At 27.7% G+C, this 14,522-nt stretch overlaps 1 protein-coding gene across 1 annotated transcript in view; it reads left to right on the top strand.

The window, feature by feature from the left end:
- LOC108691184 (sialin) overlaps positions 1–14,522 on the top strand; it is a 27,207-nt gene that overhangs the window by 4,474 nt on the left and 8,211 nt on the right. The window contains exons 2-12 of the mRNA XM_018198842.1: positions 4,068–4,168; positions 4,907–4,965; positions 5,121–5,329; positions 6,730–6,966; positions 7,747–7,831; positions 9,318–9,541; positions 9,872–10,021; positions 10,114–10,246; positions 10,326–10,481; positions 10,562–10,647; positions 10,717–10,880. Of these exons, the coding sequence (XP_018054331.1) occupies positions 4,152–4,168; positions 4,907–4,965; positions 5,121–5,329; positions 6,730–6,966; positions 7,747–7,831; positions 9,318–9,541; positions 9,872–10,021; positions 10,114–10,246; positions 10,326–10,481; positions 10,562–10,647; positions 10,717–10,880 (1,520 nt within the window). The 5' untranslated portion in view covers positions 4,068–4,151. The remainder of the gene's footprint in view (positions 1–4,067; positions 4,169–4,906; positions 4,966–5,120; positions 5,330–6,729; positions 6,967–7,746; positions 7,832–9,317; positions 9,542–9,871; positions 10,022–10,113; positions 10,247–10,325; positions 10,482–10,561; positions 10,648–10,716; positions 10,881–14,522) is intronic.

Here is a 14,522-nt window from a genome sequence, read left to right as displayed (position 1 = left end):
TCCTTTATTTATAATATAAGTCACCGAACTGTGACAGCAGTTTGACAGTTCTCTGTCATAACATTCATAGATGCAAATATGTATTTTCAGCCGTCGTGCGAAAATTTAAGGAAAAACCTTGATTTAAAATAAGATAATTAAAGAGTGTAGAATTTAAAAATATCATGCGTTTTGTGATCACTTTTGCGATTTATTGAAAATTTGTTCCGAAGTTCGAAAGATCCGTATCCAAATCGGACAGTACGCTAGATAAATTATAAGCCTGGTTGTAGTTCTGATGATCGACCAAATGGTCCAAGGAATTAAATCAGTAAAATATCATGAGTTATCAGACTCACAATTGTCAGATTAATTAAGTTTTATTGATTCCAATTCTAATAAAAAATATAAACTATCAGTAATTTTTATTTAATAAGATTATATATTATATATATTTTATAGAGAATGAATATATATATATATAAAATAGATTTTTATCTGCACAATGCTCAAATTATTCTTTTGACTTGAATGTTGGCATAATTATCTGCCAAAATTTTTGTTGATAAATGCTTTTCAACAAACATTTTGTTAGATAACATTTTGTTGATTTATACTTTTTTATACATTTCATTCCCTTTTGTAATTTTTTTTTTAAATAAATTTGTTATCAAAAAAATTAATTTATTATTGGGACTTATACGGGAAATCCACTTTCTCCGGTAGATAATTGTCCCATTAAAGAGAGTGTCTTTATATTGATACCATCTTAGAAAATTTTCTATCTATTCTCAAAAAATACGTAAAAATTGGTAAGGCTGTCTTAGAATTTATGGTCAATATATAAATCAACATATCAGTTCTTATGTTAAAACCATCTTAAGCAATGTCTTAAGATGCTAATACGGCTCTCTGATCGATGACATTTTAAAACTATACTTGGACAATTTTAAATATAAAAATCGACTATGAATACCGGCATATATTTCACAATCAACTCAATGCATAGTATACAAAATTTCATGATTACGATATATGTTAGACAGACAAAACTTAAACATCAACTTAAAACTAAAATCTATTAAGCACATCGTTAACGTTCAAAAAGAAAAGTGGTTCTCCTGTTGTATTCAACTGCAGTCTTACAACTAATCACGATTTCAAATGTAATGCCTTGCAGATCTCAAACAATAAATCAAGTTATAATAAAAAATTAATTTCTGAAATGGTGCATATAAGAAAACAAAAACATGAGTTTAGCAAAATCACAAGAAATTACTGTTTAAGTCGTTCCTCCTTACTTTGTCTTCTACCTAATTTTTCCCAACATCCTATACATTCCCCCTCCTACATATTAATCCCCCCTTTTTTCATATTCTATGCTTTGCTTTTATCATCTTGCCTTTACATGTTTTTCGATTTCATTTCCATTATTAGTCTTCTCGGTCAAACTTCGTTTTTCTGTGTCGATCTTAATATTTTTTAGGTATGTTTTTCAATACATCTTCTTTCTGTATTCCTGATAAATTTATGCACCCAATCAAAAACACTAAGTATTTGTATTACCGGTCTACTTAAGTTTTGTTAAAATTTTGAATTAAATTTTTAACTCAATATTATATAATTTTATATTTTTCGCAATAAAATTATTTACAAATTTTAATATAATATCCAGCATTAATAAGATCTTTATCAAATATCTGCATCAAATTAAAGCAATTTAATTTATGGAGTATCACTATTGTAGTTCAATTGATTTGCGTTTCAAAACCGAAAAATTAATTTGGCATATTTAAATGATTACATAGGTATATAAATTTACATAGAATTATTTAAGATCGAACTTAAGATCGAACTTGATTGTTAAAGGTTTTTTTCTTGTTATACATTCATATACGGTCCTAGAAACTCTTTGTTTAGTTATTGTTTATATAATTTTATAATTTATATAATTTATATAATTTATTATATAATTTATATTTTTTAGAGATTTATTTATTTATTTATTTTTCAGAGATAAGTATTTAAGAGATAAGTATCCGAGTGCTAATTTAACATAATGTGATTATGTTATTTGTTAATGTATAAATTTTATATTACATTGTGATATTTAACATTTCTCTAATATCAAAAGAGTATAATTTAAAAACAAATAAACAAATAATAGGAAAATAATATATTTCAAAATGTAAAGCCAAGGTTAAATAAACATGTGAATAAATAAACATGTTAAATTAATATATCAAAAAGTGTTAATTTTACTGAAAAATATACTTCCACAATTTGCTTACAAATTATCAGTTTTATATTTTTGTGTTAATTCTTTTACATAATATTTGTATTACTTTAATGAAATGTATTACTTTTATTCATCTTAAAATAACATAGAAAATCTGAAATCTGGGCTATACGGAACACGTGTTAAACTTAGCACAAATTTTCCAAATACAATTAATATTTTTTTTCCAGGAAAAAATAATTGTATTCTCTTTTTACTATTATATATTATGTATAAATGACTGTTTCAACAATTTTTGTGGAAGTATGTGATAATTTTACATACAATTTTAATTATTCTTGTGCTTTATCTAAATAGCAGGAAAGAATAATTAAACATGTTGGCAAATAAAAAACATGGGCATTCCAAGAATGGATCTGGACATAGAAAAAACCTGCATAATCTTTATATAGAAAGCATCCGTGGAAGTCTCAAGAATATAATTAAACATGTTATTTAAAGATTATTAGAAATATATAGAATTAGTATAGAAATTTATTAAATACAATTCATTGTGCGTAAAATATTTAAAATGTTTTTATATCTAAGTTAAACTTATCGAAAATATAATAGCACTTTTCTAGCTGTTTTAATAAATATGGAATTTTTTTTGTAAAAAGAAAAAATGTGATAATTTTATTATATGACATTGTATATATTTATAGCGAATTCGGTTGAATACATTAGTTTGCACATTAGTGTGTACTGCACTGTAAAAAATGAAGTGTTAATTTTAACTTAAAGAGTAAAGTATAATGAACTTTGTGAGGTATGTAAAAATGTTAAAGTTAAATTACAAAAATATTAATTTTAACATTTTTGCATACTTCAGAAAGTCCACTGTCTTTAAGTTGAAATTAACATTTTATTTTTTTATAGTGTGCATATTAAAATCGTTGTACACTGATTTAATCTGGATAAAAGTAAAATGCAATATATATTTGAATTATAAAATATAGATTTTACTTATAATAGCACAATAAAATATATTGAGAATTTCACGGTTTAATCCGTTTTTACATTTTTATTAAACACACATTTTTATTTATGTATGATGGCTCAATATGTAACGACTTTAAGTGCACTCTGAATACTTACGTCCAATCGAATTCGCTATTAGTTGGAATTGCGTTATACTGTAATTTAAATAATCGCAGTAAAGCAGCCTATTCTACAATTGCGTAAGTGTAATTGTTAGTGGTTGTAATTATAAGAATTGACCAATCACAGTTGTATATTCTTCTCATATTCAGTTGTAATTGGTGAATTTTTACAACTACAATCACTTACAATTGCATAATTGTAGAATAGGCTTAACTCACGTTAAACTAAATAATGATACAAAATTTATGTATATTTATTATTCCATAAAATACAAAGGCTTCATGTATATAACAAATTGGCACGAAAAATCTTTAAATAATGGAAATTATATATTATTGCTTATAGTTTGTTAATATCATAACAAAATCACGCAAGATATTTAATAATTAAAAGAGAAAAACACTATCGTGTAGAAAGCTCTGTAAAGTCAAAAGAGAGTAATTATTTTTTAATTAATTTTTTTGGATTCTTAATGGATAACACATTTATAAATAAATTTTTGCAAAGGTATTTACAAGGATTTCAAGAATGTCGATATGAGTTTCGTGTTGGAATTTCATTCTGTTCACATAAATCATGACCTTGATGCAATAGTTCAAATACCGTGAAAACTCATATAAACCGACATGTCCCATAAAATTTAAAAAACAATTCATTTTTATAAAGTGATAATTATTAAATTAGATTAATTCTCTCTATTTTGCAGAGTCCAAGGTGATCTTTATGTACAATAGATTCGTTTTTGTACTCTGTTAAAATATCAAATATAATAAAAAGCTCCACGCAAAGAATGGAAGAATCTCAAAGGTGAAAAATCAGATTTTAAATATATTCTTGTTTTTATTCGTATTTGTAATTTCTGTATGTATCCGTTTTAAATAGTATGTTTTTTATTTTTATTAACATTTTAAATAGATAAGTACTCGATATTATTTTGTATTTTTAAGAAACTTGTTACGATTATTTTATCAGATTTTGAATAGTTTTTTATTTCACTCACAGATATTAAATTATTCTCTAACCAGAGAACGAACAAGTACACACAGATTTAGTCTAACTTTAAATATGATTAGACTCTCTCTCTCTCTCTCTCTCTCTCCCTCGTATTCATGAGCAAGTGATCAATAATATTTAAATATGCGTAAGAATTCGCATCAAAAGTTTCTCCTGTGCCTTTTTTAATGTAAATTTTTACATAATTTGCATTTAAATAAATGATTAAGCAACGCATGTAATAAAAAAATTGTCATTTTATAATTAAAACATTTTAATATTTTAACATTAATTCCTGCAACCGTACATACAATATCGATTCGTAATTTAATAAAAAATTCCAAATTCCTCGCAAATATTGAATATTGTGCTGTGCCATTTGCTTATAAATTAGTGAGGGAGAAAAATACCAAATTTATTTAAAGTTAGGAAATCCAAGTGTTCGCTACTTGATCCTTCCTTTATAAAGAAAATTGAAAATTTTATCTGAAAAATACGACTTTTATTTATTTCAAAAAATATTGTATATCATGCAGTAATTTTATTTTACAGATATGAAGAATCTGATATGTACACGGAACAGCCACCTTGCAGTTTACGAAAATTGGGAGGTAATATTCTTTATAACATACCAGCATGACAAAATAGTTTTTGTTTGGAAAAAAAGAAAGAAAAAAAATGACAATTTGTATTATCACTATCCTTTCTACTGTCGATACTGTTTATATGGTTCTTAATAAAGATTGCATTGATTTTATAATTGCAGATATGATTCCAGCACGTGTCGTGCTGTACATGCTTTCGTTTTCCGGATTCCTCGTATCCTTCATGATGAGAACGGACATTAATATCGCCATGGTGGCTATGGCGAAATTGCCGTCAACATCAGACAATGAAACCGCCGTAGTAACGTCTCAGTGCTACACAATATCAAATCAGTCGTATTCAGAGAACACTACTGTAATCAGACCAGAGGTACGATTACATAATGCGCATTATTTCTTTTTTTATCCATGTATCATTCATTTTGTCAGATCCTCAAAATAACAATTTTTTTATTTCCCCGACAAAAAAGGAACTTTCCAATTTACTCAGAGAAAAATATTTTTTGTTCTTTTATATAATTCTCTTTTATCAAATTAATCCCTTCAAACCCTGTATATATTGTAATGGATCAAATTTGAAGATATCTTAAAATTATTTAATTCTATCGACCTCATCTTAGAGCAGCTGTCCATCATAATATATATGTTTAAAAAATAGTTAAAATTTTGAAAAAATTAATTATTTAGTATAAATTATTTAATAAATTTCTCTTAAATTGAATTTTAAAAACGTTTTTTTTTATTAAAATAAAACATAGTTCCATTAAAATCAGATCTAAAGAGATTTGAATGCTCATATTAGCAAATATTTGTTCAGTCACAGACAGGTTTATTTTAGTCGGAATACTTTATTGTATAGTGAACTATACAGTAGTTTAAGATCGGGACAATCTCTTTGAATACAATGAATGCGATATAGATACTTTGTGTCGTAATATATAATGTAAATATAATACATGTATTTCACGTCATACATGTATTGACATCAAGATCAAGAAAAATTTCTTTAAAGAATATTCAGCGTACAAATTTAAAAAAAAACGAAACAAAGTTAGTAAAAAATTCAATAGCAAATCAGATAAGTGATTATAAAGCAAATTATGTTATTACCATAAGAAAAAAATATCACATTCATTCACAATAATCATAAATAAATTATGATGTTATTGTGTATTAAAAATTCACAGTGTGTGAATGACATCATATTATCTTAATCTGTATATGTCATAACAGTATCACAGTGAGGTGAATCTTTATCATAGTTTCATATTGATGTCATAACGATATCAATCTGTGACAAAACAGACATTTGCGCGTCACCTTGATTTTATTGTGATACTACTGTAATTTTTTTTGCTATGGAAATAATTTCATTATCTGTTTTATAAGATAATTCAAGCTAGTAAGATTAATGAGTTACTAAAAACTTTTTACCATTAATAATGAAGAAAAACAATCAGCAAAATAAGAAATTTTATTAAATTAAACGTATATAGCTTATTTATTTTTTTCTTAAAAACTATAAATTTTTTCCTATTCTATCTTTTTAAAATTATAATTTTTAAGAAAATGATTTGTGAGGAAAGATTGAAACTAATACTTATTACACTTCCTTGGACTCTCAATAAATTTAACTCTTAATAAATTTTTTTTTAATAAATTTAACCTTCCCTCTCCATCAATCTTCAATCCGATAAAAAACTAATCCTCTTAATTCAAACTTGTCGCATATACTGCACTATAATATCATATCTTTATTCTTACAAACAGGATGCTGGCGAATTCGAGTGGAGTCCAACTATTCAATCAACCATTCTCAGTTCTTTTTATTGGTGTTATATACTTTCGCAAATGCTCGGCGGTGTTCTCACTCAGTACTTCGGAACTAAAACTATATTCGGCGGATCTCAAGCCATCACTGCCGTCTGCAGTCTCCTTATGCCGACTGCCGCGGAGATCCATTATGGGGCTATGATAGCGTTACGTAGTATACAAGGCTTTACCAGTGTAAGTCTCTAATCATCGAATAAAAAAATCCCGCACTATAATTATATGGAAAATTGTATCAGCGAAATGAATTAGTTTTCACGTATGATGAACTTATAATGTGGTGAAAAGATCACAAAATTGAATAACGGAGTTTTTATGGTGTATTAAAAGAGTAAAATTGCTCACGAAGCATCTTACTCTATCTCGACACACTATAATTTAAAAATTATCCATGCTTTGAGTCATGTAACATTTTTGTTCATTACATTATAAGCTACAATATATGTGAAACTTGCAATGCAATTTGCCATATATTATTTATATATATAATTAATCTTTTATAAATGATGAAATTAAATTAGATTAGATTTAAATTTACTGTCATATATTTAAACAAGATAAATATTTAAAGAATATCATAAAAATTAAAAGACATTTCAAATCTTTTGAACAATCTTTTTTTTTCGTATTATATGTGGCATATAAAATTATAAAAAATATCTCAAATTCTGACATGAATTATAAATTCATGTTTAAAGTGGTCATTAAACAAATGTTATTTGACCATTTTAAATATAATATTTTATGATAAAAATATTACTTATGAATGTACGTAAATTTTTACACAAATGTATTTATAACAATAAGGCAGCAACAAAAAAAATATTATTATGGAAATAAAGATCTACATTTTCTTATGAAATTTTTTCTTTGAAATATTATTGAAATTTATCTATTGATTGGGATGAGAGCAAAAAAAATTTTTGTGACTTATGTTGATTTTTTTGTTGAGAATAGGGACTCACGTGGCCTGCGATGTACGCCGTAATCGGACACTGGATTCCACCCGTGGAACGCTCACGCTTCATGTCTTCCTTTCAAGGTATGTTATAAGTTACCGGCTAACAGAGATTTTCGTGTGTTACAGTGAAACTTCAATACGTTCGATCCAAAATTAGGCGAAAACTATGCGCGTAGCCTCATATTACAGTCGCAAGTATATGATGCCGTAAAATGAAACTCGCATATTTCTTTCGATTGTGTTCACATGAATACTAATGCACGCTTCTTTCAGAATGGAATACGGAAGTTCGAATGAGAAACTACTATATTATTGTTTCAGTCAAAATTCCGGATCAAGAAAATAATCTCTTGCTAAAATGATAATAATTCTCTATAAACATTGCGCATTGATCTGCGCCAGAATTGATCACTTGTTAATTAATCCCGAAATAGTTCATCTCCATGAGGTTGCATTCGCCGGACCGAGGGGTATACTCAACAGCGACCGCTCAACAGCATGAGAAAGGCCGAGTATACTTCCAGCTGGTAGAATCAGCCGGACTCGTCGAATATGTATATTGTCTCTATACTATCTTTCTTATATGTATAAATTCTCTTTTGACTACATTCATTTGTCTGCAGTGCGCGCGCGCGCAATTAATAAATCTAATCATCTTTCTCACTCAAACTTTTCCAGAGACGGACCACAAGTTTCATTTTGTACATTTGTTTTATTTACACTGTGGCGCGTTAATTTTTTTCTGCTCTCTAAACTATTACCTAAGCTACCTATTAGACTTTATTTCTATACACACAAAATATCGAATATTATTTACATCCTTCAATTCATTTTGCACTATAATTCGCGTCTGATTTAAGTATAGAATAAAAAGTTTGATTTTATATGCTATGTATTTTTTAATGTATATTTTATTTATTGTATTCTAATTCTGTAAATGTTTTTTTTTTTTCGTATTATATGTGGCATATAAAATTATAAAAAAATATCTCGAATTCTGACATGAATTATAAATCGTTTAAAATGGTCATTAAACAAATGTTATTTGACCATTTTGAGTATAATATTTTATGATATTAAAAATATTATTTATGAACGTACGTAAATTTTTACACAAGTGCATTTTACACAAGTGCATAACAATAACATAACAGCAACAAAAGAAATGTTATTATGGAAATAAAGATCTGCATTTTCTTCTTGACTTATACGCGTATAACTTCATTTTTTCAATATGATATATTTTTTGTGATTCTCTGCATAAGAAGAGTGACACTTATTTTGCAGGTAGAACGAGTACTTTAAACTTTTATTATTTGCAGACATAGAAGTTTCATTGTCCCACTATTAACAGCTTCATCATTCCCTATCACCGTCCCTGCGTACTAAGTCTTTACTTAAATCGCTTTACAGAGTGAGATACGATACACCTCAACTGAAGAATGATCATCACCACACGTGAATCGTAACAAATCAAGATGAAGACCATTCGACAAGCATCATGTTTCAGCTTCCTTCCGGGATCGTAGGGTGAGCTATTCCTAACATCTAGGTTGTCTATATTCAGGGTTCAGCATCGGCATTGGATTGACCTATCCGTTGTGCGCGTTCATCATCGCTCACTTCGGATGGAGGATTGTGTTCTACACGACTGGCACCATCGGTCTCGTCTGGTGTATCTTTTGGTATCTTTGCGCCTTCGACACACCTGCTTTGCATCCTCGAATATCTAAGCCGGAACTTCGTTACATTCAGGAATGCGTTAGAAATCAAGTTATCGGAGCAGACGAGGTAAAGTGATTCATAGTAACTGTAATTATTAACTCTTGAACACCCCTTATTTCGGGAACAACACTAATGTATAGCATACCCAATCCAATTCAATTGCTTATAACTTTCATAAAAATGAATATATTATAAAAAAATTCTTTTTAATCGAAACGTTAGACATTAAGAAACATAACGGTTCCAAGCAAATGTATCTTTATTAATAAAAAAAAAATTATAAGCAATAGAAAAAACATTGGAAAAGAGTATGCCATACCGAAAAAACGCATTTAAGAAATACAATATCTTCTTAAAATGAACGTATGTAATTACATGTATTTTTTTCTCTTAAAGGATCTGCCCGTTCCTTGGAAGTCTATACTCATGTCTTGGCCAGCATGGGCTATCGGTATTACAACCTTCGGAAGAATATGGGTACATTATGTCTTTATCATTCCTGGCCCGATGTATATGAAGACGGTATTAGGATTTAGTATACAAGCGGTACGTATTTATCATTTGAAAATATTCTTTTTTAAATTTTTTCAATATATATGACTAACGCATATAATAATAAACGTTATTAATTCGTTTAGAATGGTATCCTGTCAGGTGCACCATTTATCTGTAGCTACTTAAGCTCCGTTGTATTCTGCTACGTTGCGGATCTCCTAGTCACGCGGCAAATCATGACTTTAATCACTGTGCGCAAGATATTTACCGCACTATGTGAGTTCATTTGTGATTTTCCTTAAATTAATCAATACTCGGAAGATAAATTGCAGCAATTGATTTTTTCTGCTTATAGCTCAAGTGGTTCCCGGAATTCTTGTGGTCTTAATTGGATACTTGGGCTGCGATATTATCCTGGTTTTGATCGTGTGGTTTATAGCTGTTACTCTCATAACAGCCGGCTACGCGGGCGCAATGGCGAACATTGTCGATATCGCACCCAATTTTGCTGGTCAGTGCGCGTATTTTCAGTACGAATATATTTATTTATATGGAAATATGAATTTATAAATCAATATTTATTATTTTCAGGACCAGTGTTAGCGTTCGCGCAGACAATTCACATGACCGCCAGTTTTCTATCTCCTATAGCTGCTGGTCTGCTCACACAAGAAAGCGTAAGCGTTATAATTTCTTCTTTTATTTTTCTCTATCTCTTTCTAAAAATAACGTTATGTTTTCTGTAGCAATCTCTCGATTCGTGGAGAAGAGTATTTGCCGTTACTGCGGGTGTATCTTGCAGTACATATATTGCCTACCAAATATTTGGTACAGCGGACATACAGGCGTGGAACTATCCTGATCAAAAATATCCTCAATCTATTCGAGAAGAATGCCTATTAAATGATTCGTCAAAAAAAAAGAGCAAGATTGTTCCGAGCCGAAGGAATCCGTCAGAATAAGCGATGTATCTTTATTTCGGTTTCTTACTTTTCTGCTGTTGTCATTCCTTATATTAAAAAAACTTAAGTCTTTTAACACGCAAAATAGTCGAATATATGTACGAAAAATACCTATTTTCAATACCGTTCTATCATTGTAAATAGATCAGATTGTTGATATGAAAGAAATTATATAGTTGTCAGGGTATTATGTATAATGAAGAAAAATATTTTTATGAAATGCTTATCTCAGGTACATGACAAAATGTTTCAAATCAGATTTGATACAGATCATGCAGTTTTGATACAGATGCAGTTATATTGATAATAGTATATTCATATAAGATAAAATGATACAATTTCGAACATCGTACAATTCTAAACGAAATAAGATTTCAGAATCCAATTTTGAAAGTTTGATTTTTTTCTTTCTGGTAACCTTTAATACCGAGTTCAATATCTTCCACAAAGAGAAGATTATCATATTTGAATCTTGAAAATCAGATTTTATTTTGTTTAATATTGAACAATGTTGGAAATTGTACCACCTTATCCTACAGATTGTGCACAAATGTTCAAAGAAATAATTAATAAGTAGAGCACATTTGTAAGATATCACATGTGTTGCATACATCCTAATCGGATAATTCAAGATGCGGAGTGTTTTCTCGACAACGCTAATAATATCTCCAGATATTTAGATGTGGACCACACGCAATTGTTTTTGCATATTATCATTGCTCAAGCAAATCTTATTTTATTATTGGCGATCTTAAGAAAGCAACATATTTTAATCACCCGAATAGGATGAATTCAATGTGAAATCTCACAAATTTCTTTTAGTGTCAAATAACGTATGATATTCCTCAATTTTGCTTGTTTAAATTGTAATCTTATTCTGAAGTTATTGTACAATAATTTATTTGAAAAATGACTTAAGAATGATTCATGAGAATGGATCTCATAAGAGTTAAAAAGTTACTTAGTTTTTCTTTAGTTGTGTTTTCTTTAGTTGCTAAACAGTTACTTAGTTTTCTTTAGTTGTGTGCGTACGCTCCAGAGCAATGATAATTTTATATATACACTACCGTCGAAAAGCTTCCGAATATGGAACTTAAAATTATATAATATTCAGATTATCATAACCCGATAAAAAATCATCGCAGGCAAAAAAAATAAAAAGTATTTTAAAACTTGAAACTTATATTTCAGTATATTTTTGAGCACTTTTCAAAAAAATTTTGTCTTTACAGTTCTGTATTTTAATAAATATCACATTGTATTTCTTAAAATTACGTATGTTTAACAGTGCATTTAGTTTGATAAAAAGTTTTTTTTTAGAGCTCATATAATATTTTTGAAAAACAGTACAAAGATTTAACTAAAATGCTTTTCTAAAAATTTTCTTATGATTTTTCTTTTTATCTATTTTTTTTATCAAATTGCGCACTGTTAAATGTATGTAATAATTTTAAAAAATACAACAACGTGATATTTATTAAGATACAGAACTGTAAAGACAAAATTTTTTTGAAAAGTAGTCAAAAGCTGAAATATAAATTTCAAGCATTAAAATGTTTTTTTATTTTTTTGCGATGATTCTTTACCGAGTTACGATGACCTAAGTATTATGCAATTTTAAGTTCTATGTTCGGAAACTTATCGACGGTAGTGTATATAAAACTCTTTAATAGTTTAAACATATATACAAACACACACACACACGCACGCACGCACGCACGCACGCACGCACGCACGCACGCACGCACGCACGCACGCACGCACACACACACACACATGCTTGTATATAGTGTAAAATATGCGAGAATAATAAATACTTATGAAGTTTAAAAAAAGATACTTAAAATGTATACTTAAGCTTTTATTATAATATAATTCTAGAAATACAGTTTTAATGATCATTTATTAGAGAGAATTAAGTAAAATCATGAATTAGGATTATTTTTATTGGCACTTATACTTTTTACTATCAATGCCTTATGGTACGTAGATTTTAAAGTTGGTAATAAAATTTCAATAGGATTTTCTTGCTGCATTCGAAAATTCGAAAACTACCAGAGTATCATCTTATCCTTATTATTCATTGAAAATTTTAAACAAGAATAAAATTATACTCATATAATGTTTTTAAACGCATTCTTGATATATCTAATTATTAGTTTTTACAAATTAGTGTAGGTTTTACGTAACACCTAACAAAATGTTCAATTTTGTAAATTATTCTAACTTGCCATTATATCGTATGGAATGCAAAAGAATATTTATTGCATAACGTGAAAATCATATAAATTTTTAAGAACCTAATTTCATATAATATTAAGAAATAAATATTAATAAATATGTCAACTCTATAAATGATGTAAAAAATTATGTTGTCGATTATTTTTTATTTCTTTACAAATTTTTATATTTATAAATGTATTATATGCAACGATTTCGTTAGTCGTCGTGTGTATGCACATGTTCTAGAAAATAGTGAGAATGCTACAAATTTAATACTTAAATAGCTTTCATCAAAATTAATTTAATTTGTTTTTCTAATTTTATCTTATTATTCGCAAATAAGATATTTTATATGTTGTTAAACTGAATATTACACAAAGAAAATGTTTTTGTTTTTATTGTCTGAGATATATCATAAATGCTTAATGAAATTAGAAATAATTTAAAAGATATATTTTTTACTTTAAATTATATATGTTTTATTTAATATAAAATTTTTTTTATCAAATGTATCTACTATTTCAAAGACACTATAGTACATTAAATAAATAATCTTGATAAAAAATAACTAGAGGAAAGAAAAATTTATTCTATTTTCTTTAACATGATCAGTTCATTTCTTATTTCATATTCCATGTATAAACACAATCTCTAACATAAAATATATTTAAAAAAATGTTTATGAAAGCATTTTCAGCTGACGTGTAATGAAATAATGCCAACAGCATAACACGTTAATTTTCTATTCATTTATCATCATGACTAACATGTGAAATTCATGAAATTTTAGCATTTTTTTAAGTAAAGGACCAGGAGCGCCAAGAAATAGATTTAGCAATAGTATACTGTACACAATTTATGCTAATAGTACAATACTGTATTATGCGAAAATGTTGAATTCCCCATGAGAGTTTAAAATATTAAACAAAGCAAATATGCGATTTAATTCAAAATACATGAGCATATATAGTTTTATTAATTATTGCATTTTTATTGTGTATTTGAATACACATAACCATCCCATTTCTGTTTTAAATTATTTATATTAAATTGATTATATTACGCGTTGTATATATTCAATTTTCTAAATTTAGATAGATATAATGTCCTGAACTGAATACGACTGATGATGACTCGATACCACATAGCTTAAATTATCGATGACATAACAAATATTGTTTTGTTAGAAATTGGTTTGCTATCATTAAACAGTGATAAATGAAAAGAATAAATTTCTAATCACAAATGCAACAGATTTCTTAGAGAAGTGAGTTACATAATTATTTTTGTCCTTAATAAATAATTTCCTTAATGTAATAAATAATTTCCTTAATGTAAAATAATTTTTCTATGCGGTGATCAAATAT

The sequence above is a fragment of the Atta colombica genome, unplaced genomic scaffold, assembly GCF_001594045.1.
Source record: "Atta colombica isolate Treedump-2 unplaced genomic scaffold, Acol1.0 scaffold41, whole genome shotgun sequence".
NCBI lineage: Eukaryota > Metazoa > Arthropoda > Insecta > Hymenoptera > Formicidae > Atta > Atta colombica.
This window is presented reverse-complemented; position numbering and strand designations above follow the sequence as displayed.